Source organism: Phasianus colchicus, chromosome 5 (assembly GCF_987193195.1).
Source record: "Phasianus colchicus chromosome 5, bPhaCol1.hap1.1, whole genome shotgun sequence".
NCBI classification, from domain to species: Eukaryota; Metazoa; Chordata; class Aves; order Galliformes; family Phasianidae; genus Phasianus; species Phasianus colchicus.
Window position 1 is genome coordinate 7,661,444 of NC_143440.1, and position 26,582 is coordinate 7,688,025.

The 26,582-nt window shown below is 49.8% G+C and overlaps 5 protein-coding genes across 12 annotated transcripts in view; 2 read left to right on the forward strand and 3 right to left on the reverse strand.

Moving 5' to 3' along the window:
- The first annotated feature begins 585 nt into the window (after positions 1–585).
- Positions 586–2,719, forward strand: LOC116243012 (olfactory receptor 5G9-like). Of its 3 annotated transcripts, none has more exons than XM_090140309.1 (2): positions 587–2,106; positions 2,193–2,719. In XM_090140309.1, exons 1-2 carry the CDS (start codon positions 1,355–1,357, stop codon positions 2,284–2,286), a joined length of 846 nt encoding a protein of 281 aa, XP_089996435.1. In that variant the 5' UTR covers positions 587–1,354; the 3' UTR covers positions 2,287–2,719. The 3 variants fall into 3 exon arrangements, with proteins under 3 accessions (XP_031469959.2, XP_089996435.1, XP_089996436.1); XM_090140310.1 differs by having other exon boundaries at positions 587–2,051; XM_031614099.2 differs by having other exon boundaries at positions 586–2,719.
- A 4,701-nt stretch (positions 2,720–7,420) lies between these two features.
- On the reverse strand, positions 7,421–8,489 carry LOC116243013 (olfactory receptor 5J3). Its single transcript, XM_031614100.2, has one exon. It carries the CDS (start codon positions 8,475–8,477, stop codon positions 7,461–7,463), a length of 1,017 nt encoding a protein of 338 aa, XP_031469960.2. The 5' UTR covers positions 8,478–8,489; the 3' UTR covers positions 7,421–7,460.
- A 2,128-nt stretch (positions 8,490–10,617) lies between these two features.
- FEN1 (flap structure-specific endonuclease 1) lies at positions 10,618–12,184 on the reverse strand. 2 transcript variants are annotated; one of them, XM_031614098.2, is made up of 2 exons: positions 12,124–12,184; positions 10,618–11,847 (listed from the first exon to the last, which is right to left on the reverse strand). In XM_031614098.2, exon 2 carries the CDS (start codon positions 11,844–11,846, stop codon positions 10,701–10,703), a length of 1,146 nt encoding a protein of 381 aa, XP_031469958.2. In that variant the 5' UTR covers position 11,847; positions 12,124–12,184; the 3' UTR covers positions 10,618–10,700. The 2 variants fall into 2 exon arrangements, with proteins under 2 accessions (XP_031469958.2, XP_031469957.2); XM_031614097.2 differs by having other exon boundaries at positions 12,079–12,179.
- Position 12,185: 1 nt separating this feature from the next.
- TMEM258 (transmembrane protein 258) lies at positions 12,186–14,103 on the forward strand. The gene is made up of 4 exons (XM_031614101.2): positions 12,186–12,271; positions 12,761–12,870; positions 12,945–13,107; positions 13,962–14,103. Exons 1-3 carry the CDS (start codon positions 12,269–12,271, stop codon positions 13,069–13,071), a joined length of 240 nt encoding a protein of 79 aa, XP_031469961.1. The 5' UTR covers positions 12,186–12,268; the 3' UTR covers positions 13,072–13,107; positions 13,962–14,103.
- A 3,489-nt stretch (positions 14,104–17,592) lies between these two features.
- MYRF (myelin regulatory factor) overlaps positions 17,593–26,582 on the reverse strand; it is a 36,699-nt gene continuing 27,709 nt past the window's right edge. For 2 of the 5 annotated variants that reach the window (XM_090140308.1, XM_090140305.1), the window contains 15 exons: positions 26,392–26,500; positions 26,017–26,126; positions 25,285–25,445; positions 24,662–24,734; positions 24,275–24,363; positions 23,894–23,962; positions 23,233–23,313; positions 21,657–21,742; positions 21,355–21,516; positions 20,113–20,406; positions 19,938–20,025; positions 19,484–19,558; positions 19,235–19,337; positions 18,851–18,925; positions 17,593–18,732 (listed from right to left, as the gene is read on the reverse strand). In XM_090140308.1, coding sequence (XP_089996434.1) covers positions 18,646–18,732; positions 18,851–18,925; positions 19,235–19,337; positions 19,484–19,558; positions 19,938–20,025; positions 20,113–20,406; positions 21,355–21,516; positions 21,657–21,742; positions 23,233–23,313; positions 23,894–23,962; positions 24,275–24,363; positions 24,662–24,734; positions 25,285–25,445; positions 26,017–26,126; positions 26,392–26,500 — 1,662 coding nt within the window. In that variant the 3' untranslated portion in view covers positions 17,593–18,645. The remainder of the gene's footprint in view (positions 18,733–18,850; positions 18,926–19,234; positions 19,338–19,483; positions 19,559–19,937; positions 20,026–20,112; positions 20,407–21,354; positions 21,517–21,656; positions 21,743–23,232; positions 23,314–23,893; positions 23,963–24,274; positions 24,364–24,661; positions 24,735–25,284; positions 25,446–26,016; positions 26,127–26,391; positions 26,501–26,582) is intronic. The other 3 variants (XM_090140306.1, XM_090140307.1, XM_031614094.2) reach the window with 3 other exon arrangements.

Here is a 26,582-nt window from a genome sequence, read left to right on the forward strand (position 1 = left end):
TCTGTGAATGGCTTTTCTCCATACACTGCCAATTAAAGCAGTGAATTTTTACAGTGGCTCTATTTTTTCCACCAAGTTTTTCCCCACATTTTTTCCCTCCCTTTTGCCAAATCTGCGGGCCATACCTTGTTCTCACCTGGAAATGAGGAGCAGTTCAGTCAGATGCTGCTGCCTGAGCACACTGGGAAAGGCACTGGGTTTTACCCCATGTTCCAGGACATGGTGGACCCCAATTCTACCTGGCTGCAGTCACTGCACCACAGCTGGCTCATATTCATAAACACACCCAGCTCTCTGTCCCAACACTTCAATTACATCTGCAAATCAGATTTCACCCCCCCAGCCTCTTCCTGCAAACGTAAGGTGTGATGAATGCCATCAGTTGTGGTAGTGGTTAATGGGGAAGAGGTGAGCTGGGACACAAGCATTCATTCATTTATCATTCATTAAATTCATATAAACTCTTTACACACCTGAACTTAACATCCAGAGTAATGCATTTGCTCACAGTGTCACGAGGCAACCAAGTCATAATTTTACATTTAACAATTTTATATTCTCTGAGTTATACTAAGGAAATGTTTGATGCCTACCTTAGTTCAAATTAACAACTTTAAATCCAAATTGCTCTCTCTCTGACTTCATCTTCCCAAGGTTTCCAAGGCTGTAATGTTAAACTCATTTCTTGAGTGAGTTTCAGGATCATGATACATCCCCTTGTCCCTTCCAGAGACTCACTTTTCCACAGTGTCTTGTCCAAAACTAAGGAAGGAAAGTTATTGTATTTTTACCTTTACTCCAAACTACTACAGTTGTAGCCTGAATCTCCTCCTGAATTCCAGGCCTGGGTGCTTTCTAGTCTGTTTGAGGTGAGAAGGAAGGGAAACAATCTCAGAGAGAGTCATAATCACAAGAAGTCAAGGACAGAATCCATTATCTGCTGCTCTATCTCATGATCTCATCAACTTGGAGGTTTCAAAATAAGATCCTGAGAAAGAAACAGACCTTCCCTAAGACCTATACAGTTAGAGAAGTGAGATGCCTTCAGTAGTGCCTTGCTGCAGGCTGGGAGGGGTGTTAGGAAACCTGGGATGCCTTCACTTTAGAAGGGGCTTCCTCTTCCCTTGGCCTGGAGAAGAAAGCAGAGCCCAGCTCAGCTGGCTAACTTTTTGTAGTTAATGTGCAACCCAGCCTCTCCTAGCTCCCTAGAAATGATTGGTCTGGGTACCCCAGCTGCATGTGGTGCGAATCATCAAGTTATCTGATTTCAGCTTAAAAAAAATCATAATAAAAAGCATAATTTCCACTGTCCTATGTCTTTGTACTCTCCCCGTTGGTAGAGAGGAGGCTCTGAATGGCGGAAGAGAATCGATCCTTGGCAGCAGAGTTCATCCTTGAGGGCTTTAGTGATCATCCCAAGATGAAGGCAGCCCTCTTTGTGGTGTTTCTGCTCATCTACGTTATCACCCTTCTGGGCAACGTGGGGATAATCGTCCTCATCCAAGCTGACCCCAGGCTCCACACTTCCATGTACTTCTTCCTCAGCAGCCTCTCGGTGGTCGACATCTGCTTCTCCTCTGTGGTTGCCCCCAGGACTCTGATGAACTTCCTATCAGAGAAGAGGACCATTTCCTTCACTGGCTGTACAGGCCAAACTTTCTTCTACATTGTCTTTGTGACCACCGAGTGCTTCCTGCTGGCTGTCATGGCTTACGACCGGTACGTTGCCATCTGTAACCCATTGCTCTACTCAACCATTATGACTCGCAGGCAGTGCATGCAGTTCGTGGTAGGGTCCTACCTCGGGGGCATCCTCAATGCCATTATACAGATGGCCTTCATTGTGAGACTGCCCTTCTGTGGCTCCAACATCATAAACCACTTCTTCTGTGATGTTCCTCCACTCCTGGCCCTGTCCTGTGCCAGCACCTACATCAATGAGATGATCCTCTTCTCCCTAGCTGGAATCATTGAACTCACCACCGTCACCACCATCCTGGTCTCCTACATCTTCATCTCCTGTGCCATCCTGAGGATCCGTTCAGCTGCAGGCAGGCAAAAAGCCCTCTCCACCTGTGCATCCCACCTGACAGCTGTCTCCCTGTTGTATGGAACAACAATATTCATGTATTTGCGCCCCAGCTCCAGTTACTCCCTCAACACGGATAAGGTGGTCTCTGTCTTTTATACAGTGGTGATTCCGATGCTGAACCCGCTCATCTACAGCCTGAGGAACCAGGAGGTGAAGGGTGCACTGAGCAGAGTAGTAGAAAGGATTACAGTTAGGGTCTGAGCAGAGTGGACGACACAGGAGCTGAAGAATACCCTGAGAACCACAAATACTCTGAGTATCATAGGGCAGGTGTCAGGCCACCCAATTACAGGGATTCATCTTGGGCTGTGGAGGCTCTGACCATGGAGATATTCAAAATATGCCTGGATGAGCCATGAGCAACCTGGCCTGGCTGTGATGTCAGCCCTGCCTTGAGCAGGGATGGGATCATTTTGAGCAGAAAGGACTTCTTGGAGGTCTCTGGTCCTACGGGGGGCAAATGACACAAACATATGTATGCACAGAATTACATACATACTACGTATTTACCTACAGAATAACAACATATTCCTTTGTGTTCACATACACATTTGTTAGCCTTCATCAACCCTTAGCTCAAATTAGCTGTAATATCAAGCTGTAGCCCCTGCTCAGTGAATGAAGGAATGTGGGACACGCTGTTGTTGGATTTAGAAGACAAATGCTTATACCAGAGAAATGCCAAATTACAGCACAGAAGCTTTCAAAGTTCCCACAGAATTTTGCAGCATGCCATGGACAGTTGGACCTCCGAAGACCTTGGAGATCTTTTCCAACCATGGTGATCCTGTGATTCGATGAGTTGGAATCAGCATTTCTTTTCCTTAGGGAGGGCAGATGTGTTTTCTTGGTAGGAAAGTGAAAATAGTTCCATTATCCATAAGGGCTGGAGAGAAGCCTGGACATCCCACCTTGTTTGGCATGCAGCTGCTGATAGATGTATCAGCATTTGGGAGATGGCTCCTGCAAACCCCTGAGCAGGCACATGTCAAAGTTTCAGTGTAGTGGGGTGGGAAATTAATACGGTGTATAAGCCAAGTGAATATTTGAAACCAGGTTGCTGGGTTACTGGAACTTTGTAGGTTTACACTGATATTTGCTAGCTCTTCTTGGGTGGCCATAAGCCTTTCTCTCTTCCCCTTCCCCCTTCCCCTTCCCCTTCCCCCTTCCCCTTCCCCTTCCCCTTCCCCCTTCCCCTTCCCCTTCCCCTTCCTCTTCCCCTTCCCCTTCCCCTTCCCCTTCCCCTTCCCCTTCCCCTTCCCTTCCCTTCCCCTTCCCCTTCCCTTCCCCTTCCCTTCCTCTTCCCCTTCCCTTCCCCTTCCCTTCCCCTTCCCCTTCTCCTTCCCCTTCCCCTTCCCCTTCCCCTTCCCCTTCCCCTTCCCCTTCCCCTTCCCCTCCCCCTCCCTTCCCCTCCCCCTCCCTTCCCCTTCCCTTCCCTTCCCTTCCCCTTCCCTTCCCTTCCCCTTCCCTTCCCCTTCCCCTCCCCCTCCCCCTCCCTTCCCTTCCCCTTCCCTTCCTTTCCCCTTCCCTTTCCCTTCCCCCTCCCTTCCCCTCCCCCTCCCCTCCCTTCCCTTCCCCTTCCCTTCCCCTTCCCTTCCCTTCCCCTCCCCCTCCCCTTCCCTTCCCTTCCCTTCCCTTCCCTTCCCTTCCCTTCCCTTCCCTTCCCTTCCCTTCCCTTCCCTTCCCTTCCCTTCCCTTCCCTTCCCTTCCCTCCCCTCCCCTCCCCTCCCCTCCCCTCCCCTCCCCTCCCCTCCCCTCCCCTCCCCTCCCCTCCCCTCCTCTCCTCTCCCTTTCCCTCCCCTTCCCTATCCTTCCTTTCCATTTTCAATTTCTGCCATTCAAAGGCACGAAACAAAGCCCTAATTGGCTTTCTAAATTATGTCCACAGTGGCTTGTTAAATACAAGGAGACTAAAAAATATTTTCAGTTGAGGCTGCATCCACAGATTATTCAGCTGGGCAAGAGGCATTTGGGAAAAGGAGTTTAAAAAAAAACAAAAAAATTAAAAAAAAAAAATGGAGGACAATAATAACAACAGCAAAGTCTTTATTTCTTACACAAGAAGTAAGTCCTGGAAGAAATTACAGCTCCCATCTTTCACCATTCTAGCTGGAAACTGTTGCATGCTGTGAACTCCCACCAGGGAAATGGTGGCCACAGTTATTTCTTCCCCACCCCTAGGAAACTTTTCTGCATTCCTCCAGCATTTAGCCAAGCTGTCTGAGAGAGAGAAGTCTGAGACATAGACTGGATGAGGAATTTCTAACTCAGTGTGCACTGTCTCAAACACAATCAGTATTTCCTGTACATCATCACTGTCTACCAGGCACCACTGGAAAGAGATGCTCTTTTTTCTGTTATCTGAAAATGTTATCTGAAAATGCACATCTTTATCCTGACATAAATATTCCAGATTTTACAATAAAGGAAATGAAAATACATAGAGAGATCAGAGCTAATATCTCATGCAGGTGAATAATTCAAAAGTATTGCTGTGGTTTATGTAATTTATATACATTTCTACTTAAATTATCCCAGGTGTCCTTGAATGCTCTCGGGTGTTGAATTAAATAGGTTAGGCTGCGTGGTTCCTTGGTCAGGACTTTGAGTTCATCCTGTTGACCTTCCCTGGGAAGAAATTCCCCTTTTACAATTAAATTTGGGTTAGATGGGGTTATTATCAACTTTTTATTCTCTGGAGCAGATGGAGAGCTGAGTAGGTTTTGTGGATAATATTCCATAAGGAGAGCAGATTAATCTCTGTTGAAGCCTTTAATAAGCTGCTCTGCAAGGTGCTGCTCTGCAGCCATGATCTCACAGCTGTAACTTTGGGGTTGTAATGTCAGAAAACTCTAACGAAGAGCTGCTTGGTGGGTCAGGGTGGCTCACTGAAAGGTCTTGCAATGGTTTGCCCAAGAGATGCAAGGTCTTATTGATCATGAGCAGGAAAGCAGCTGCCACAAATGCAGGTCCTTTCCCTAGGAGGAAACGGATGAATATTGGTGAGTTTGCTGGCAGCTGCTTTAGCAGAACATGGAGCTGTGAGCATGAAGAGGGCATGACCTGAGACTGCAGGGTATGGCTTGCAGTTCAATTTTCTCTGCTCTGGACAATGGCTTCAAGAGATGTAATTCCTGGTGGGGAGTTTCATCTGCCCATTCTGAGATGGAGTCCATGCTCCTGGGATTTAGCTCAATACTCAAGGTCCCTGACATGAAGCAGCTGCTGACAGGAGGACGCACAGAAGTTCATTGTGCTGCACCCCACTGCTTTCTCTCTGACAGACTGAAAAGCAGCTCTAAATCCCCATTAATAATAACGGAAAGCCATGCACATCACCTGCAGGGCATCTGAAATGAGGTGTCTGGCTGCGGACCTGAAGTTTTCCCCAGAGCAGAGTGTTAGAAGATCACAATGGCTTTTAAGTGTGCATCCATTTGTCAGATATTAGATAAGATTTGCACTTTCTCTGCTTTCTGGTATAACCCTGTCAAGTAATGATTAATGTTATCCAGGAAAAAATCGATGCTTGTTCTGTTGTTGTTTTTTTTTTTTTCATTCCATGCATTGCAGACCATCATTTTAGGAGCTGCTGATTTATCTCTGGTGAGTTGAGAGTGTCTGAATTTACCTTTTATCTACAGCTCTGGCATCGATTCCAAAGAAAAGCCCAGCAGGATAAAATCTTGGTTTTATTACTGCTCCATTTTACATGAGGACAAGTTACACTGAGAGAAGTCACATTTTCTGGTCCTTTCACCTAGATGTGGCTTTCCTGTGAGATTTGCTGCCCAAATTCCCAGGATACAGAGTTCCCACCAAGGCTTTGACACTGTCCTCATCAGAAAAGACACATTTAAACATACAGCATGCTGAAAGTTAGATGTATTCAGCAGAAACAACGTTTAAGCCATCATCTTGATATGACCCTGATCTATGGTCCGTGTCAAGTCTGAATGAACATTGCCTACTGTAGCGTAGCACGTGTGCCTTATTATATGCCAAACTTGTACTCGTTACTTTTATTTTCCCCTTTCCTTAGCTTATGTGAAGGCATACAAATTATCCAACAGTTAAATCTATTTCCTTGGTGCTTTTGAGCAAACTGTGGACCCACAGAATCTCCTGATCCATGGGCTGCACCATCTCAACAAAGAGAGGTGAAGCAGCTCCAGGTCTCATCCAGGTAGAACTTTGGCTGAAGAGCTGCCTGGTTTCATACCTTATCAATGACTGCATTTCTTTGCTTTCCTTTGGAGAAGAATTCACCAGTTGATCTTCCAAAAGCTGGCTGCCATTTGAGCACAGGGCGCTCAAACACTTGGCTGCTGCAAAGTCACAAGGCACGAGAGAATCACAGAATCATAGACCCAGCAAGACTGGAAAAGACCACCAGGATCATACAGTCCGACCATCCACCTACCACCAGTGTTGCCCACTAACCCATATTCCTTAGTACCACATCTACATGTTTCTTGAACACCTCCAAGGGCATTGACTCCACCATCTCCCTGGGCAGCCCATTCCAGCACCTGACCACTTTTTTGGAGAAGAATTTTTTCCTTATATCCAACCTGAACCTCCCCTGGAGCAAATTGAGGCCATTCCCTCTCATCCTATTGCTAGTTATTTGGGAGAGGAAGCCAACCTGCACCTCACCACAACCTGCTTTCAGGGCCCTTTCTGCAATTTCAGCCATAAACATTAAAAACATTTGTATTGATCTGACCAACAATATAAGGAGTTACTTTGTTTTCGCAGTAGCCACTATGAAAATCACAGACTTTATGTAAATGGCTGCAATTTATTTGATCTTATTCTGATACGGTGTTTCTCACCTTTACTTGTACCATTTCCTTTCAGAACAACGTGGAATGTTATTGGAAATCATCCCTGAAAACTGGGGAACTGTGCTGGGTGGAAGCATACCTTCCACTGAGCATTCACTTCTGGGTGTTCTGCTGATGTTTCTATGTGTTCATCTATTACTGCATATGAGATGGACCTTGAGGTTTTCTTCTCAGAACATTTATCTTATATCGACTTAAAGTACCGGACAAGAATTAACATTCTTAACACTGTTGATGGATTTGGACCTCAATCTCAAGCTGAAGTAACAGCTTGTTGCCTGGGGAGAAAGATGCCCTGAGGAAAACAGTTGGCAAAAAGCTTTTCTGATGTTTAATCAAGACACATCCTTTGTCTTCCGTGAACTACGTAAATTCTGGTAGAACATGTACAGCCACGATTCCGTGCATAAATGCAAAAGTGAATTAATTGTATGCCTTACAATAAGCATCTCTGTAAACCAGGGTTTTCCTAAGAGAAATGCAACCAAGGAAAGGGGATGCACTGCTGAGTAAAAGAGTCAGAATACACAGTGAGCAGCTTGAGAGAATATTTTCTCTCTTGCTCTCCTGAGTCTGTCCTTGACATCCTTATTTCTCAAGCTGTAGATCAGAGGGTTGAGCATAGGAACAAGCAAGGTGTAAAACACTGCCGTGATCTTCTCTATGTCCAGTGAGTACTTGGAGCCTGGCTGCATGTGGCTGAGGCCAGCAGGTACGTAGAACAAGGTGACAGTCAGCAGGTGGGAGGCACAAGTGGAGAAGGCTTTGTGTCGTCCCCTGGCAGACCTGATGCTCAGGATGGAGATGAGGATGTATACATACGAGATGATGATGATCAGGAGCACAGTCATGGAAATGGTCCCATTGAAGGTGACGAGCAGAAGCTCATTGAGGTGGCCGTCAGAACAGGTGAGCTTCAGCAGGGGATTGGTGTCACAGAAGTAATGGTTGATGATATTGGGGCCACAGAAAGGCAAGGACAGCAAGCAGCATGTCTGGATTAGTGAGTTCAGAATGCCCCCCAGGTACGAGCCAGCCACCAGCTTCATGCAGAGACTCTTGGGCATGGAAATAATGTAGAGCAAGGGGTTGCAAATAGCTACATAGCGGTCATATGCCATCACGGCCAGCAAGAACACCTCTGTGGTCACAAACACAAGGAAAAAGAAATGCTGGGTGAAGCAGGCAGAGTAGGAAATGGTTTTATTATCCAGCAAGAAACCAATAAGCAGCCTTGGAGAAAAGACAGAGGAGTAGCAAAGATCAACAACAGATAGATTGCAGAGAAAGAAGTACATGGGAGTGTGCAGCTGGGGGCTCGTCATGATCAGCGTGATCAGCCCAACATTACCCAGCATAGTGATGAAATAAATCACTGAGAACACTATGAAGAGAGGAGTCTGCAGCTCAGGATCACCTGTCAGTCCTAGGAGGATGAACTGACTCACCACCGTGCTGTTGCCTTCAGCCAGATCACTGTATGTCAGCACATCAAGCCTGCTGCTAGGAGAAAACCGTGCAGAAAGAAATGGCATAGCTTGCGTACGAAGCGGCTACCAGGAGGGTAGCATGAGCTAGTGGGGACATCTACTGCATGGAAGATGTGTGTTCCAGCTAACAAGCTTTTTCTCTTCATCAATACATTTGCAGTGCTTATTTATGGCTTCGACCCTCAACAGCAAAGTCCCCAAAGTAAATGGTGGCTCAGAAGTTTCATACCACAGAGGGGATCATTAGAAACTCTCTGAAGAGTTTTGTAAGCATGAACCTGGGTCTGGTCCCCTCCTCGGCTAACCAGGTGGAAAGGGCTCATTAACATTAGTTTGCTCAGTGCTGTTGTGGACTGTGGGGGAAATGCATTTTGGCAAAGCCATAGCTGGGAGGAAAAAAGCATCAAATAAAGCTTAATAGGACGCCAAGGTTGGGCAGGTGTGTTCTCAAGGTGAAAATAATCACTTCTGGGCATCTGCCCATGATTTAAGATGAAGCAGCGCCCAAAGACAAAGACAGAGAGATCTGCATGGGAACCTTCATCCAGACCCCCATGCACTGTGCTTTTGTGCATGTGAGCAACAAAGCAGTGGCTGTACCAGTTGAAAGGTATAACATGAGCTCTGAGCAGCAAGCAGACAGAGAACTGAAGCTTCAGATTAATCTCCCTACCGAGCTGTGCACTGTCAGGCACCAACACTGACAACATCACTCCTCACACACATATCTTGAAATCCAAACTTCTCTGCAGAAATTTCCTGGATTTCTGGGTGAAGATTCTTCCAAAATAGTAATTATTGTAAGTGATAGAAGCAGACTGCATTGCTTTTATCTGCGATGTCGCTCACGGAGAGCACAGCCATCGAGCTTCAAGCACACCAGCCACAGCTGTCCAGGAGCAGCGTCCCACAGTGGTACATCAGTATTTACATTCTTCTATTAAAAAGATCTTAAAATCAGAAATACTTGCTGCTCTTGGCTACAGTGTTATTATTAAAAACATCAGAGGGCTTAAATTCCGGGGTTATCTTCATAACATTAATGGAATTCCCCTGTGAAACAAACCCAGCTTCTTTTATAACTTAGCAACCAGCTGATACAGATCAACAAAGCACCCAAAAGCCACTATTAACACCAGGATTAAAATGTGAATTTCCCACATTCATGCCTGTGCTTCATTTGTCGGCTGTTGTCACTGATTTACACTAATGGGTTTCCATTTGAAATCAGGAGTCTGTTACCTGTACACCCTCCACCAACAAGGTTTAAGCTACTGCTCCAGAGAACTTGAGAAATGTTATATTTGCATACACATTTTATTCTTTAAAAAACTAAAACAAAACTACAATGATAACAGAAAAGCAGATCACTCTGACAAGTAAAAACTTATGCTTAGTACAGAACAAAATAATAATTTAAAAAGATATCTTTTTTTTTCTTTAGCCTGGAACTTGTGAGCCTGTGTGTACAATGTGAAAGGATGCCTCAAGAAAGTAAGGGGTGAATATTATCAACTTCAGTTTTATTGCCATTTTTCTTGTTAAACATAAAATGGAGCCTAATAGGAAAACTGGGGCTTCAGTGTTGCAGTTTTAGCTCAGTTTGTCCTTGGTTTATACACATTAAGAGTAAGCCAGATCTTTTGAATCCAGAATACAACTTAAAAAAAAACAAAGAAAAATTACAAAAAAAGAAGGCAGCCCATGCTTGAGATCCTCACTAAAGGAAGCATCTTACCTCACTATTTCATTCTCCTCCCAACTCTATCTTGCCCTGTATTCATCTCTCATTTTCTGCTCCTGCTGTTTGCATCTGGCCTCCTTATGGATGAGCTGTGTGAGGGAGAAATCTCAAACAGCTGTGCCTGATTTGCTCTCTAGCTGTCCAACTTTTTATTGCTTAAATCAGAGGAGTGTTTGACTAGGTGTGACATCCAGTTTCTGTGGCCTCACTGTCAAAAGCCTCCAACTGACAAACACTGAACTGAACTGCTGAAGTCATCTGCATTCCTCACCCACCACTTTCTGCCAGCTCTCCTCACCTGCAGTTGTCTCAGCCCCTTCCCCGCCCTTATGCATTACAGCTACAGAAGCAGACTGGCATCTCACTCACTAGCCTAGCCATGTTGGAAGGACTTTGACAGCAACACACACAGCACCCCTCCCAGCAGTAACCTGCAGAACATTAAGATGACTATTTATTATTAGCCTAAAGTTCCCAGCTGAGCATGAAAACTAACAACAGAGGTTTGTGCTTGGCCAGTCCAGTTATTTCCCCTTTTTGAACTTGGCTGTAGCACTGTTGGTCTTGGCTTTCTTCTTCGCTGACCCCTTGGTTTCGGGCTCCTTGCGTTTGGCCGATGTGATGGAGCCTGTCACCTTGAAGAAGTCATCCAGCCGGCCCTGCGTGCTGCCCTGGCGGCTCTTACTCAGCCTCTTGACCCCATTGCGGATGCGCTCCTCATTGAACTGCTTCTCCCCACACATGAACTGCACGAGCTCCTCCTCATTTGGCTCTGTCCACTTCAGCTCAACGTCATCAGGGTTGACGACGTCGGGCTCTAGGAAGAGCTTCTGGGCCTCTTTGTGCAACCAGTTCTCAGGCAAGGGGTACTTCTTGGTGTCGATGTGCTGGATGATCTCCTCAATGGTTTTGTGCTGCTTGATGAGCTCAACCGCCCGCTTCGGCCCGATGCCGCGGATGCTCTCACAGTAGTCACAGCCCAGGAGGATGCACAGATCCACAAACTGTTCCCAGGTCAGCCCCAGGTCCTGCAGGATCCGGTTCAGGTGGAACTCTTGGATGGGCAGCTTCTTTGTCTCACTGGCAGTGAGGTGCCGCATCAGCACGGGGCTCCCAAAGGTCAGGCAATCCATGTCCTCCGTGGCGGCCGCGTACACCTTCCCTGCCTTCACCAGTGTAGCACAGCTGGCTTCCGCCTCCCCTGGCGCCTCCACATAGGGGATGCCCATCAACATCAGCAGCTTCTTGCACTCGTCGGTGTGCTGCTGGGTCACTTTCACCAACCTCTTGCTGAACTTCTCAATGTTGGTCTCCTCGCCGGCCTCCTGAGCCTCCTGCAGGTGCTTCTCGGCCTCAGAGCGGCGCTCCGTCCTCCTGGCCAACTCCCCGGACTTGAGCTGTGGTGGTTTGCCATCGAACACGTAGACAGGCTTGATGCCGTTCTCCACCATGCGGATGGTGCGGTAGAACATGCCCATGAGGTGGCTGGTGGTCTCGCCCTCCTCGTTCTGCAGCACCTCGGCGCCCTGCCGCACAGCTATCAGGAACTGGTAGATGCACATGGAGGCATCGATGGCCACCTTCCGCCCGAAGTACGACTTGATGTCGTTCTCCCGGATGGCGCTGGGCGCCACATCGGCGATCAGCTTGGCCAAGCCGTGGATTCCCATCCTGCGGGCACAGAGCAAAGCACCGGGGGCTGAGAGAAACGGGAGGGCCGGTCCCAAGAACGGAGGCCTCACGCACTGCAGGCTCCCGTTGCCCGCCCCGATTTCCACCCTCGGCCCCACTCCGGCCTCTCCAAGCCCTCCTCAGCCCTCTCTCGCCACCCCCTCTCCCCTCAGCCCTCTCCGGCCGCCGTTATCCCACGCCGTCCCCGCAGCAGCGCCCGACCGCCATTACCCCTCTTCTCCGACCCTGCGCCGTTCCCGCGCTAGGCCGCGCTACCTGCTGGGTAGCCAATGCCGAGCGGCTCCCAGTGGCTCCGCCCACCCGGTCCGGAGCGCGCCACTTCCGCTTCCGCCGGTGACAGGAAGCGGAAGTTGCCGAGGGGACGTGTCCGAGCGCGGCGGGAGCCGGGATCTGGGGCAATATGGTGGGGCGTGGACCCGGGGCTGGGGCCGACATTGAATTGGGAACTTGGGGCTGGGAACCAACAATGGGAACTGGGAGCTGGGGTTGGGGCCGGGACCTGAAACTGAGACCGGGAATGGGAACCGGGAGCTGAGACTGGAGTCAGTAGCTGCGAATGGGAATGAGAACCTGGAGCGGGAACGGAGTGTGGGGCCTGGGACCGGAGGCTAGGACCTGTATAGGGAATGGGAATTGGGGGTTGGAACTGGGAAAGAGGAGGGGAACAAGATTCAGGGACAAGGACCGGGAATGAGAACTGAGGGCTGGGGCCGGGAATGGGAGCTGGAGGCTGGGGAGAGGGAAACAGGGCCGGGACCAGGAGCTGGGGAACGGGAACTTGGAGCAGGGGCTGGGAGAAGGATGATAGTTGGGATGGGGAACCCAGGGAACTAGGACCAGGAACTGAGCATGGGGCCCGACAGCCCTGCTGCCCCATGCCATGCCCCCACAGGAGCTAGAGGCAATGAGCAGGTACACCAGCCCAGTTAACCCGGCTGTCTTCCCGCACCTCACTGTGGTGCTGCTTGCCATTGGCATGTTCTTCACTGCATGGTTCTTCGTGTATCCTTGGGCACTGGGAGTGGGGGGGCTCACCTTGCCATGCCCCTGTTGTCACCTTAACCCTCTGCTGGCAGTTATGAGGTGACATCCACCAAGTACACGCGAGACATCTACAAGGAGCTGCTGATCTCACTGGTGGCATCGCTCTTCATGGGGTTTGGTGTCCTGTTCCTGCTGCTGTGGGTTGGGATCTATGTGTGAGGCCCAGGCAGAATGACGTGTGGACCCCCAGTGGCTGTAAGCAGGATGAGAGCTTTGTGCTGCATGTTGTGTGTGAGGTGCCTGCAAAACATAACTCCAGGTTGTGTTTCTAAGCCACCTTTCTTCAGGGGTGGATTTGGGGCACACAAAGGGCTGTACCCTGACTGGTACAGTGCCTTGTACAGTGCGAGAAATAACCACGTGTGTCAGGTTAGGAGCAGAGGTGCTGCAGTGGAGCTCAGTGGAGAAGGATCTGAATGTCCTGGGTGACCACTGGTTAACTGTGAGCCAGCAATGTGACCTCATGACCAAGAAAGCTAATGGAATCCTGGGGTCTGTTACAAAGAGCATGGCTAGCAGGGTGGGGGAGATTCTCCTCTCTGCTCTGCCCTGTGGAGGCCATATCTGGAGTACTGTGTCCAGTGCAGGGTTCCCTGGTTCTGGGCAGACAGGGAACTGATGGAGAGAGTCCAGTGTAGGGCAGAGATAATGGGGGCCTGGAGCATTTCCTTCATGAGGAAAGGCTGAGAGCCCTGGGGCTGTTCAGCCTGGACAAAAGAAGGCTGAGAGGGGATCTGATCAATCCTTATAAATATCTAATGGGTGGGAGTCAAGTGGTTGGGACCAGACTGTTTTTGGAGGTGCCCAGTGACAGGATGAGGCTGCTGGCTGATTTAGATAGAGAGGGCTTCTCTGCCCTTCTGTAAACTGCAAACAGAACGTGTTCATTTTGATGTGAAGCAGTGAGGATTGCGCTTGCTGTGTGCTCTTTTTTTGCTCAAGGTGTGGTTCCAACCCCACAGTACCTAGTAGAGGATCTGTCCCTGTGCTGTGGGGATGCTGCTTTGGGGAAATCTACCTTACCTCCTTCCTCTCTCCTTTGGTTCCAGGTGGGAAGCTCTGGAGAAGTTCTTTTTGTATTTGTTTTATACTTCAGCGTGGGAGCTTGCTTCAGGCATGGACTGTACTCCTGTCAGGTGATTCCTGCCAGCACAACAAACCAAACCTGAATAAAAATGGCTCTGTGATGTACCTGCCTTTGGATTTGCAGTTTGTCTCTTAGATGCTTGTACTTGACTTTCTGAACCAACTCTGATTTCTACACAAAACCCATAGGCCTTGGGATGGGCCCTTTATTGTACCCACAGCCTTTTCCCGGGCTGTTTGGAGCAGCAGAAGCAGCTGTTTTGTAAGGAGATAAGCATAATTCATATTTCCTTCTAAGCAGTTGAAAACACGAGTGGAATTTAGCTAGACATCCTACTACTGCAGAGAGTAACATGCTGTGAAACCACAGCTGGTGGTGTGTAGCACCCCTGGTATTGAACTTAGATCTTGGCAATAGAGTTCCTGTGTTGCAGTGAGTGGTGTCTGGGTAGACCACGCTCAGCACTGCAGAAGAGTTACAAAGAGCATTTTAATGAGCTAGAGCTTTATTTGAAAGAAGTTTTAACTCCAATTGGGGATTTGTTGTTGCTCATGGATGTCTGCTGCTGTGTGTGCCCAGAATGTTTCAGTGCTGCCTTGTGCCCTGCTGCAGCTGGAGTCTGGAAGTCTCGGGTGACACAAACTGTGTTTGTGGGACATGAGGTTTTGGAGGAATGCTGACTATGTCCTTTGTTCAAGCATTACTGAATTAATGCTTTGAAAGCATTTATTTATGGCACACATTGCTATACTTTTAAGGCAGCTTTGCATTTGGAGTCTCGCTTTCAAAGCAATTAGGACTTGGAGTTATAAATTCTGCAGGTACCATACAGACTTAAAGCCTTGATATATTGTCCGGAGGAAGCTTTCCCTCTGCAGGTTCTCTCAGATGCCTTCTGGATCTGGCCTTGACCTCTGAGATGTGAGCAGCCACAGCTCTTTTTACATCTGTTCCAAAGCAGGACACCTGCAGCTGTCCTGAGCCTGCTGTGGGCACGTCTGGAATCTCACACTGAGTAATTCGCACTGGGGTTCCTCGCTCTTGTGATGAGCAATTTGTGAACTGAAAGGCAAAAAACAGCAAGGGAGGAACACAGCCAGGAGCCATCCTTGAATACAAAGCAAAATTCATATATTTATTTATATAGGCATATTTACCTCCAGCATAAAACAAAGTCTAAATAAGCCAAACATAAAAGTGGGGAATCCGAAGACTCAGCACTCCAATTTAGCAAAATATAAATATAAATCAGAAAGAAAGGAAGGGAAACCACACTTGTTCCCCACAAATAAAAACCTATAATCAATAATACCTGCTAAGAAGGCAACTCTACGAACTCGCTGGCAATATACAGTGATTAAAGCAGTGACAGCAACATTTAAACCAAACAAATTAGTGCTTTACTTTTTTTTTTTCTTAATTCTTGTGGTGGTGGTATAGTCTCTATTTACAGGCTTTAAGCTCTTGACAGTAGGACAGAATGTTTGTGAATTTGCTTTTGAAACAAACTCCGAAACAGCCAAACTTTGGCAAGTGGCCTCGTTTCCATGCTTGTCTTCCTTTCTGCCAAGAATGTCTAGAGAGATGAAGCTCCTGTTTCCAGCTGAAGAAGGGTTTCCCCGAGCTGCAGGGCTGGAGACATTGGCTCAGAGCTCCCTCCGTCTTGTGCAGGTAAAGGCCTGATTGTGAACTCTCTGGTTACTGATTGGGGATGGGGAACACGGCAGTAGGTATGGGTGGGTAGGGCAGAGAGCCTTCCAGGGGTGGTCTGTGCAAACGGCTGTTTCCGTGGGCTGAGAAGCAATCTTGTTGACTTTTTTTTGTTACAAAACCCTTTTGAGCTCATTCCTGCTTGGCTGCTGGTGGAACAGATGTGTGATTTGTGACGTACATTAAGACAAATTACTGCAACATAAGATGCTGAAGATGATGTTCTGAATCTCTCCTTTTGATACCATGGATTGCTCTCAGCCCCTTCTGTTTTCCTGCTGTAAAACAGCTGTGCAGGGGCAGCATGACCTGTTGCACTTTGGGTATTGCCTTATCTTGTTTCTCAAGCTAACAGACCGCTGGTTTTGAGACACACAGGCGTAGGGAACCCTGTTGGCAGAACAAGGCACTAGAGTTGTTCCCATAGCCGTTAGGCACTTGGTTTGCTGAGGCCATTGTAACCCAATGGCTGAGCATCACAGGGACACCTGAGAGACCCCCATATCTCCTCTTGGGCTGGCATATGTCCAGTGGCTGATTGCTTTCTCCCTCCCTGCCTGCAGCCGGGGAGACACACGTGTAGCTCTGGGCTCCATTGGCAAGGGTGGACTGGTGGCAGTGATTGCAGGCAGCACTGTCGGCTCCAGCCGTCACGGCACTGCCTGTTACCTCTGTGGGGGCTAAAAGAGAGCATGGGCAAGTAGGAGAAATGGCAGTGGGGTCTGAGAAGGCTGCCCCTCAGCTGAGCAGAGCTGGCAGAGCACAGGGCATCGCTCGCCAGGACGAGGATTGGCTGAGCCACTGATTGCCAAGTGGAGAGTAAAAGCTGCCAAGAAAGTAACTTATTCAGTTTAAGGCTGAGCAAAACGCATAGGACAGGTGGAAAGAAGAGTGCTGAGCATCCCCTCTGAGAGCTCCACCAGAGGGTTTCCTTGCAGAAGCAGAAAATCCTGCTGAGCACAGAGCTGACCTGTTTGTGTGTCTGTACTCCCTTGCCTCTTGCTCTCCCTCCGAGCTCCCCAAAGGTCTCCCTAAACTTCATTCCTTTGTGGCTGCCTGGCATTCCCTGCTCACCCTCTGGTTCCTGGCTGCCCAGACTTCAGTGCACCGTGCTCGCTGGAGAGCATCAACCATATCATTCACTGCTGCCCACGGGCACAGCATTGGAATAGAGATCTGAGCCTGGAACTGCCCTGCAAATAAAGGGAAGGGCAAGGTCCTGGAAGGGCAGCCACGCAAAATCCCAGTGATGCTGCAAGGAATTGCAAGGCTGTGGCTGCTCGGCTGGGACAGCCTCAGAAGGGAGCTCTGGAACAGAAGCAGTGCATGTAGGAACCATCTATCAGGTAAAACATCTCTGCAGCTCATTTCTCCAGAGCAGAAGAGCCTGCTGCTGGTGGTAGAGAGCTGCTCCTGCCCTGTGCTCCTCAGTGATGGAAACAGCATGGCCTGCAGCTGGCAAAGGGATCGCTGCATCCATCTCCACTGACAGAACGTAGTGCAGCAGCCAGATCCTGATGTTGTTTCCCAAAAGGTGTGCTCTCCTCTTAATCAGCTTTAGGGTTTCCTTCAGGACCAGAGTGTCCCCCCTCGCTGCCATTCCCCAGTGCTGCTTCCTTAGGAAAATGAGTCTCCATTTTCTGGAGCTGGTGGTGGTTCAGCCTCCAGGAGCACAGAGGCCTCCTCTAGCTGGAGCAGGACAGGGAGGAGGGCATGGGAACACTGGGTGCTGACATCCCAGTACTGCTGCAGCGATCAGGCTTTAACATGGAGCTTAGCAGTGCCCCCCTTCGGTTTCCTATGCAAGATGCACAGATCTCAACAGGGACAGAATTAAGAGACCCATTTTTATGCGGCTTAAAAAAAGAAATTAAATTCAGTAGTTTAGCAAGTTAAGAACTTGTAACAGTAAAATACCCAGAGTACACTCAACGTAACTGCTTTCTGAGAGCAGAGACAGTGGGAACTCACTGTCACTGCTGTTTCCCCCGCTGGTTGTGCAGTGAAACCACACCACACATCCCCAGCAGCCCAACTTTGCTCTGCAGGGCACACTGGGCTTGGCCAGTCATCTTTTTCTTCAGAGCCAACTGGGCAGCTCTGTGCACACCACATGAGGCCAAGCACTACTGGCAAGTGAAGAAAACGGGTCCTACAGTGTTTAACCAACACTTAACACAGGTGGCTTGGGGTAGTTTTCCTCCTAGGGGCTGATGGTTAAGTGTCCCCACGTGTAGTTTGGCCTGAGCACAGCCTGAGCAGCATCTTTAGTGGGGTTTTTGAGTTTATCCATCCTGACCTGGATATAGTGACAGCACAGTGAGGAGGGGGGCAAATGTGGAAGCTGCACCTTCTGTGGAGAACAGGGGTCCTGGGGTCCCCAGGGGTCCAGTGGGGCTGCAGGTCCAAATGAAAGGAACAGCAACTCCAGTGTACAACTTCCAGTATGTCCAGGCACAGCCTTTCCTTTCCAGGTGAAACTCCAGCTTTTCCCTCTTGGAAAGGGCTCCAGTGTTGAGCAATTCCAGTGTTGTGGAGAACTGACGTGGCACAGCTGGGCAAGTCCCATGCTCTGGGATGTGGCAGATCCATCCACGTTCCATCCAGTGTAATGCTTTCAAATCCAGTGTTGCAGGGGCTGGGGGATACAAGTGTCCCCAGAAGGGAAGGAGGGGTGTTTGGGGCAGTGTTGGTGCTAGGTGAGCCCAGGAGATGGCGCAGGGCTGGTTGTGTTTCTGTGGCTTAGGTCCTGTGTTCTGTGTGTGCTGTACTTCGGTGTCAGCACTGCCAGCCACAACCAAACCATCTCCACCCCCAAGGAGGCTGATGGGGCTGAGGTGGGGCTGGGGGTCAGCGGAGGAGGGTGTACAGGAGGTTCCCCAGTGTCACCAGTCCCCCTCCTCTCTCCAACCAAAGGGCACTGGTGCTGCCAGGACTCACTCACAGAGCCAGTAAAACTGAAAATAATAGTCAGTAAAAAGGTGTCCCATCTGTTCGGGAGCAGTGCTGCAGTTGGCTCGGCCCTATGTGAGAAAGCAAGAAGAGCTTACAGGTCGGGGTAGGACGCACGATGCCACATTCCCGTTGCCGTCCTCCCACTTAGCCCTGGACAAGAGGAGCAAAGCAGCTGCTTGTACTCACAGTCTGTGCCACCCTGAAGTGGTAGGTGAACTCCCTGAAAGACAGCATCACAAGAGGCCAGCGGTGCGTTGTTTCCTGGGGAAGAAAACAGGTTATCTGCAGTGAGAGCAGGGTTGAGCATCCTGGGGTGTCTCCAAGGCTGTCATGGCAAGCAGAGTACATCTCTGCTCCGTCGAGTGATCCTACAGCAGCCTATGGAGGAACAGCACCTCCATGCTCAGCTATGGAGACAGGCTGAGGAGGACAAAAAGCACTTAAACACTTTATCCAGCCCCATGGGCCTTGAAAGCATCAGCTCAGGGATATATAGTATCAGTGTACAGGACAGCTGTCTGAGCACAATGCTTCACACACGCAGGTAATGTGAACTGAGCCCCTCCCTACCTGTGTGTCTGTGCCATCACTGAAGCTGTCTGTGCTTGCAACATCCTGGCAAGGGTCGTTGGAGACAAGGCCACAAAGGGAGATGGACAGCACAGAGGAAGAGCTGGGGAGACAAGAGGTGATAAAGCACTGGAAGGTGCCAGGCACTGCTGTCTCTAACCAGGTTGGGCAGGAGACACCATGGTGACATGGCACAGTACCCAGCCCACTTGAGGGATGTAGGAACACCAAGGAGCCCTGTCCACTCACTTCATCTCCAGGGTCAGGTTGGTGTTCACTGCTGTCAGCTGGCTGATGGGGATACGGTAGGTGAAGTTTCCAGTCCTAGAGAGACAGAAAAAGACCTCACTGCACAGAATCACAGAATGGCCAGGGTTGGAAGGGACCCAAGGATTATGAATCTCCAACCCCCCTGCCACACGCAGGGCCACCAACCATCCCACAACCAATCCAGCTGGCTGTGAGATGGCCAGGACAGGCTCTAAAGTCCCTTCTCTGGGCTGGGACTGCAGAGGGGTGGGCTCCCCAGGCCAGTTCCCAAGCCAGCTAATCACTAAATCCAGTCCTCCTGCACACTGGGCTCAGCAGGAGATCCAGCTCCTGTGCCCAAGGGCTGCCTTGGAGTGATGGCAAGCGAGGGCCCAGGGATCCAGAAATAGCCCATCTGCTTTTGGAGCTCCCCAAGAACTGCTGTCCTCCTCACCTGCATGCATTGCTGGCTGCACAGAACTGGGACTGGATGGCCATATCAATCTCCAGGATCCGGATGGAACGCAGCACTGGGCTTGGCCCTGTGGGTGAGAAATGGGCTATGTAGGAACAGAAAAGGACTGGCAAGTGAGGAAGAGCCATGAGAAGGCAGCCAGGGGCCCACCTACCATCCGTGCTGGGGTCCTGTGTGTGGGGCCACTCGCTCACCAGCTGCCTGATGCTGCGCTGCGGCCGGGCCTGCCCCAGTGGGGAGTTGCTGCGGGAGAGCGAGAGGTTGGAGATGTACTTGGATTTGCCCTGGAGGTGGGTGAAGGGGAAGGAGGGGCTGGCATTGGGGCTGCCGAAGCTCTGAGACCTGTCAGGAGTCTTTGGCCACTTGGTGTAGGAGGTTGCCTTCCTGGTGATGCCCCTGGATTTGGCTTTGATATTGGTCACTGGCTGCAGTGAGGTCTGACTTTGGTCTGTGAAGGAAAGGGAGAGACATTGTGCTGAGAGGCTGAGGGTCTGGGGTTGTCCTATCCCCATGTCACTCCTGTGTCACACCCTTGCATTTAACAGCCCTTGCATTGGGCAGAGCTAAAGGCAGGGTGAAGGCATTGGAGCACCTCTCCTTCAAGGACAGGCTGAGGGAGCTGGGCTCATTCAGCCTGTACAAGAGAAGGCTCCAGGACAACTCATTGTGGCCTTCCAAGTACTTAAAAACAGGAGGAGGGTGTGGGAATGGAGTAATAGGACAAGGGGGAATGGAAAAGATAGGAAATTTAGGCTAGATGTAAGGAGGAAATTATTTACTCAGAGGGTGGTGAGGTCCTGGCACAGCTGCCCAAGGAAGCTGTGGGTGCCCCATCCCTGGAGGTGCCCAAGGCCAGGCTGGATGGGGCCCTGCACAGCCTGAGCTTGTAGGGGGCATCCAGCCCATGGGCAGGGAGTGGGGCTGGTGGGGCTTTGAGGTTTCTTCCAACCCACCACGTGATCTTTAAGGTCCCTTCCAAACCAACATTCCTATGGTTCTATGACTCGAAGGGTGTTATGGCTGAACAATGACTGCCTGAGATGCTGCTGCTCCTCCTGCAGTAGTGACATAATAAGTGGGCTTGTAAAGCACAGCTCCTGGCCCGCCAAAAGCAAACAGCACTGAGGCTGCACTGCAAACTGCAGTTGCTTGGGCACACTGTCCAGCTCTCATGGTTCCATACTGGCAGAGCAGAGCGAGCTCTTCTGTTGCCACTTACCCTGGAAGCAGGATCACGGATGTACAAACCACACCACATCGGCAGCCCAGCAGTCCCTGGGCAGGTGCAGGGTTAGGAAACCAGGTGAGAGGAATCTGGGGCCACGAAGCGATGCAGTAGTGGGACAGAGAGCTCAGCATCGTCCCAGCATCTCCCTTCTGCTGGGTTGGGACTTACCTGTCTGATTGGTGACACGAGTAGGGCTGGCCTCAGCGAGGGCAACAGAGGAGGCATTGGTGGGAGCAGCAGAGCAGCAAGTGGAGAAACACGGTGGGTTGAAGCAGGCTAGCACGCTGTGACCAGGGAAAGCATCGAGTAAGTCGAGCACGTTTGACGTGACTGCAGGGCAAGGAGCAGAGAGACGGAGTAAGCCAACAGCAGGAGCAGCGAGCACACTCTGTATCTCTTCTGAGGAGCTCCCAGCATGGAGCCAGCTCTGTGCCATGAGCCTCTGGTGTGCAGGTGCAGCTGTGACCTACCGTGGTGTGTTGGGGACTTGCTGCTGGCTCTGTCTGACGCAGCTGTGGATCGCACCATCTGTGTTTTGTCGATATTCTGGCTTGACCTGAAAGGTAGGAAAGCAGGGGTGAGGCTCTGCCACGGGGGACCACTTTGTGGGTGTAGCAGTGAATGGGGGGATGGAACAAGCAAACAGTGAATGGCAGGCAGGGGAAGAGGGGCAAAGCCTGCAGTGATCTGCGAAAAGCAAGGCAGGAGAGAAGAACACTAGGCACAAACACAGCTGGGAGATGCCACAATGGATGGGGTGACAGTTCTGCTTCTGGCAGGAATGAGTCTAAGCTGTAGCTTTTCACTGCATAGAGTTTTCTCCTGAGCTTATAGCAAAGAAATGGAAGACCTGACCTGTCCATTCCCTCCTCGCTTCAATTTTCTCTTTCCCATGTTTTGCTTGTCCTGAAGCCATGTCCTGCCTGTCCTTTAGCATTGCTCGAGGTTTCTCAAAGAGCCTTCACTCATTTAGAGACAGCAAAATAACACTGTCACCTCCAAGAAGTACCTGATTACATATTTCTTTCATTAGTGAGACACGGTGTTGGACTGCTGGAGGAAAAGCAGACCCAGCCTCTGGAGCCAGCCTTTATCCCAGCTAAGATCTACCTCCATCCCTCCACTGCCTTGTCAACACTCACCATGCCCAGCTTTATCTTGCCTCCCATCAGCAATTACTTTTTAACAGCCTCTTGTAAACCTCGTGGTTTTCTTAAAAGAACAAATTAGCCATACCTTGCACTTCTCTTCACACAGTATTTTCTTCAAAGAGTGCTGATAGACAAATAGGACCTGTTTCCTTCTGAAGGAAAGTATGTTGCCACAGATCAAACTGACAAAGCTGCTTTACACATCTGTTCCTAATTATTAACTCAGCCAACTTTCCCTGGGTTGCAGTGCTGCCTTAAAGCCATGCCTCTCCAACTGCTTTCTGTTTGCAGGAAAAAGATGTTTTCCTGCAGTGCCAATATACAGGAGTGGAATTCATAGACCGCCTGTTAGTGAGTCAGGCACCAGAAGTGGGTCAGTGCCTTTCCAAATACTCTCAGTGGTGATGGCTCATAAATGGAAGTAATTAATGTAGTTTTTTTCCTGCCCTTTTTTTGCACACTAAGCTCACCTGTAATTGAGTGACCCTTCACAATAAAACTACTCATATACACAGAGAGTGTAGCAACACCTAATTCTTTAATTTTCATCCTTTCTAAGTACTGCCTATTCTTGCTCTACCTGCAGTGTGCAACTTCTTTATTTAGCCTTTGATTCATTGGTTCTTCAATCTGCTGACCACAATTCCCCTTCCATACTGCCTGACATGGTTTGATGGGCACGACAGCGATTGGTGGGTGGTTGGATCTGATGATCTTACAGGTCTTTTCCAACCTTAAGGACTCTATGACATAACTCCTGGAACCCCACTTGTTGAGCCGCCACATTTTGCACAAGATTTTGTCTTCTGTGGTGCAGATGGAAAAAAAAAAAAAAGGGGGAACTAAGAGAAGGGATGCAGCAATTAAGTAACAGTATAATGAAAGAGTAACATACCGTGGGCATAGAGCAACTGGGACCCCGGGACCCCTGTGCCGAAAGAGGGCCAGGAGACAGGCAGTGGGCACAGCAAAAGAGCTATGGGGCAGTGAATGGAGAAGGGAAGTAAAGGGAGGCAATGAAAGAGGGTGTGGATAATGGAAATGAAAAGAAAGGGAAAATTAAAGGGAAACAAAATGAGTTGGATGGAAGTTGTAACCAGAACGTAAGGGAGAGAAGTAGGGTGGGGAAAAGAAAGAGAGAAAGATGCTCATTATATGGTACCATGAGCTCCTGAAGGAGCAAAGTGTGCTGAAACTGAATGCCCAGCACAGGCTGACTGTGTGCATGCCTGACATTCTTTCCACACTAAGGAAAACTCTGCCTCGTACAGACCAGTCCAACCCTACAACTCAGTGATGGGACTCTGCTGTTTTAGTGCAGCAGAAGAGGCACCCAAATAACATTCAGACAGACCACGAGTAATGTCAGCAGCCAACCATCAGCATGTTTTCTTTTTCTTCTGCTCCTCACTCTTGCTACAAACAGTTTAAGGCTCGGGCACGTGATGCATTTGACTGGCTTTACAGCTGTGGTCAATAACCCCACAGCAGCTGCTCCTCTTGTCTTAGACTGCCCCAGCCACCACATCCATCCCACAGAGCCCAGAGATACCTACCCTTCAATATCCACAAGGTCCTCCTCGCTGCGCAAGCTCAGCACATAGAGCGTGGACATGGACACCACACTGCAAAGACAAAGGTCCAGGCTGAAGATGGAGCAGTGGACATGGCATGGTCCTGACCTGCTGCCAAAGGATTTCAGTCCATGAATGGATCTGTAGGTCCACTGACCACCCCATGGATGGCAGAATAAGCTGGACCTCTTTGTTCTCAGACACTGATATGCTTCCCAACCACGGTGCTGGGAAGCCTTGAGGATGCAGTAAGGAGAGAGACCACTCCTGGGAACTGTGCTTCAAAGAACTGCCAGTTTGGTTGGCACAGCCTAAACTGAGCTGATGAGATGGAGGGAGGGAGACCTGGATGTGTGGTCCCACCTGAAGGCCATGATGATCACCAAGGCAATGATGGTGCCTTGCAGGAAGCGTTGACTGATGCAGGCCTGCTCCGGGACAACCGACGGCGACTACAAGAGAGAAATCCCAAGCTCAGTTCAGTGCTCTGGTCCTCTCTGCTTCTGAGCACATCACATCCGAAGCTTTCCTTCTGCTCCCCTATGAGCACCCGGCCCTCTCAGAGCAAAGCCAGAAAACACCTCCATTAGATACAGACAAAATGGAAGGAGAGATTGGGAAAACAGGAGAAGACAGGGCTTCTCCCTCTGCAGCAAGTGCAGGAAAATACTGGAGAACTATGCAGAATGTTGTTCCCAGAGAGTCCACCTTCCCCCACGCAGCAAGACTTGTTTGGGAGCAGTCCCTTACCTTGCTGGCTATCTTGTGAGGCCTCTTTTTGTGGGGCATGCTTCCTGCACGGCTGAACTGGCTTCCCGTTTGGCTGCAAGAAGAAAAGGTTCTCAGGCAAAAAGGTAACTCTGTGTAAAGTGACAGTCACAAAGTCTTGTCACCCAGCCTGCTCCAGGGGGCAGACACAGTGCTGGTACAAAGCCTGAATTCTGCTCCAAACCTTCATAAGCTGGCATAGATCAGTAAGACAATTTGGAAACTCTTTGCTCTGAGAAAGGCACTCACTAACTCTGGAAAAAAGTGGTGACCATTTTATAGTATTTTGGGGGGGAGCTGGTCTGAGAGCACAATGTTGGTATGTGGATGACAGAGCTGCCTCACGTCTCTGAAACAACTCCAGGCCAAATGACAACTGCCAATACCCTACCAATCCTCCCCTCTTGTCTTTCCCAAAATGAGCTGCCATTCAGGATTGCCTGGGGTCCCTGGAGTGTTCAAGAAATGTGTGGATATGGCACTGAGGGTACGGTTAGTGGGCATGGATGGGCTGATGATGGACTTGGTCATCCTAAAAGTCTTTTCCAGCCTTAGTGGTTCTATGAAAAGAGCTCTTTGGACTCTTGCCCTCAGCTTGCCCATACCTGAATGCCCCAGAGCTCACAGTTGACTTCATGCTGTCAAGGCGTTTGAGCTTGGCCAACTTGTGGCTCCATCTCTCCAACTCATCAATGCGGGTCTCCAGGTTGTCTGTCAGCTTGCACAGCTCTTTCACAGCTCCCACATTCTCCATGAAGATGCGCTCCTGCCATGGAACAGGTTAAACAGTCAGCAAGAACAAGAACAAGAGAGATTCTCTTAAAAACCAAAGGATCCCTGATGGTTCAGCCCTGGCCATTCTCAATCTAGGCACTGAGGAGGGAGGGATGCAGGATTGAGCTGGCAGCTTTGGGAGAGCAGTGAGGCAGTGAGCTCCATCCCCTCAACACCCAGAGCAGCAAACAGAGCTGTCATGGGTTACAGTGAGTTCAGGCAGCCAGGTGCTCTTGGTTATCTTGACATAACCACCTTATCTTATCTAGAAAGGAGATTATGACCAAGAGTCTCCCTGCAGGAGGCTGCCAACAAGAAGCCTATCCTGAAGGAGATGCTGACAACGTTTAACAACATCAGGCAAGCTCCTCCCCGCAGATGTCTGCTGTCAACTCAGGTCAGCTCCTGACATTTGAAAGATCAGCCAAGTCTGAAACTCATATATAGGGTACTGGTTTAGAAGCATTCCCTGTTCCGTGCTTTCCCTGTTCCAGCTCTAGGACCCAGGTTCAACAGCCTCTCCAGTTTCCCTGCCCTTCCTGTCCCTTCAGGCTGCCACTGACCTTGTTCACCACCAGGAAGTTCTCCAGGGTCTTCCCATTGGAAAAGACCAGGTCCCCAGTGTCCTTCACTGCTTCAGGGAGGATCTCCTTCACCTCTTGAGCAATGACACCTGTGTGGAAATGGCACAGTGGCTTTCAGGACTGAGCAGCAATCCTCCTGCCACAGCTCCTCCTCTGACCTGAGAGATTATTGACAGGAGCTCTCTGTGCTGGGGACAGCACAAGGTGCACACTCTATCCTGGGCAGAGCTCATCAGAGGCCCACAGACCACTGAGTCTCAGCAGAGGAATCATGGGAGGCCACAGTGAAGCATCTCCAGAGCCTTCTCCAGGCTGAACAGACACAAGCAGGGTAGCACAGTGCAGGGCCTGTACCTGTCTCAGAGGTGTTGTCGATGCCCACTGTAGCTGCAAACTCAGGTGTGTAGTTGTAGTGCACCAGCCGCATCCGTGAGATCCTCTTCAGCTGTTCTGTGGTGTCCACCTGGGACAAAACAGAGACACGCATCTCCTAAGTGGGGTGCTGCTTCCTTACATCCCATTGCTCTGACCCCAGATGGCAAATC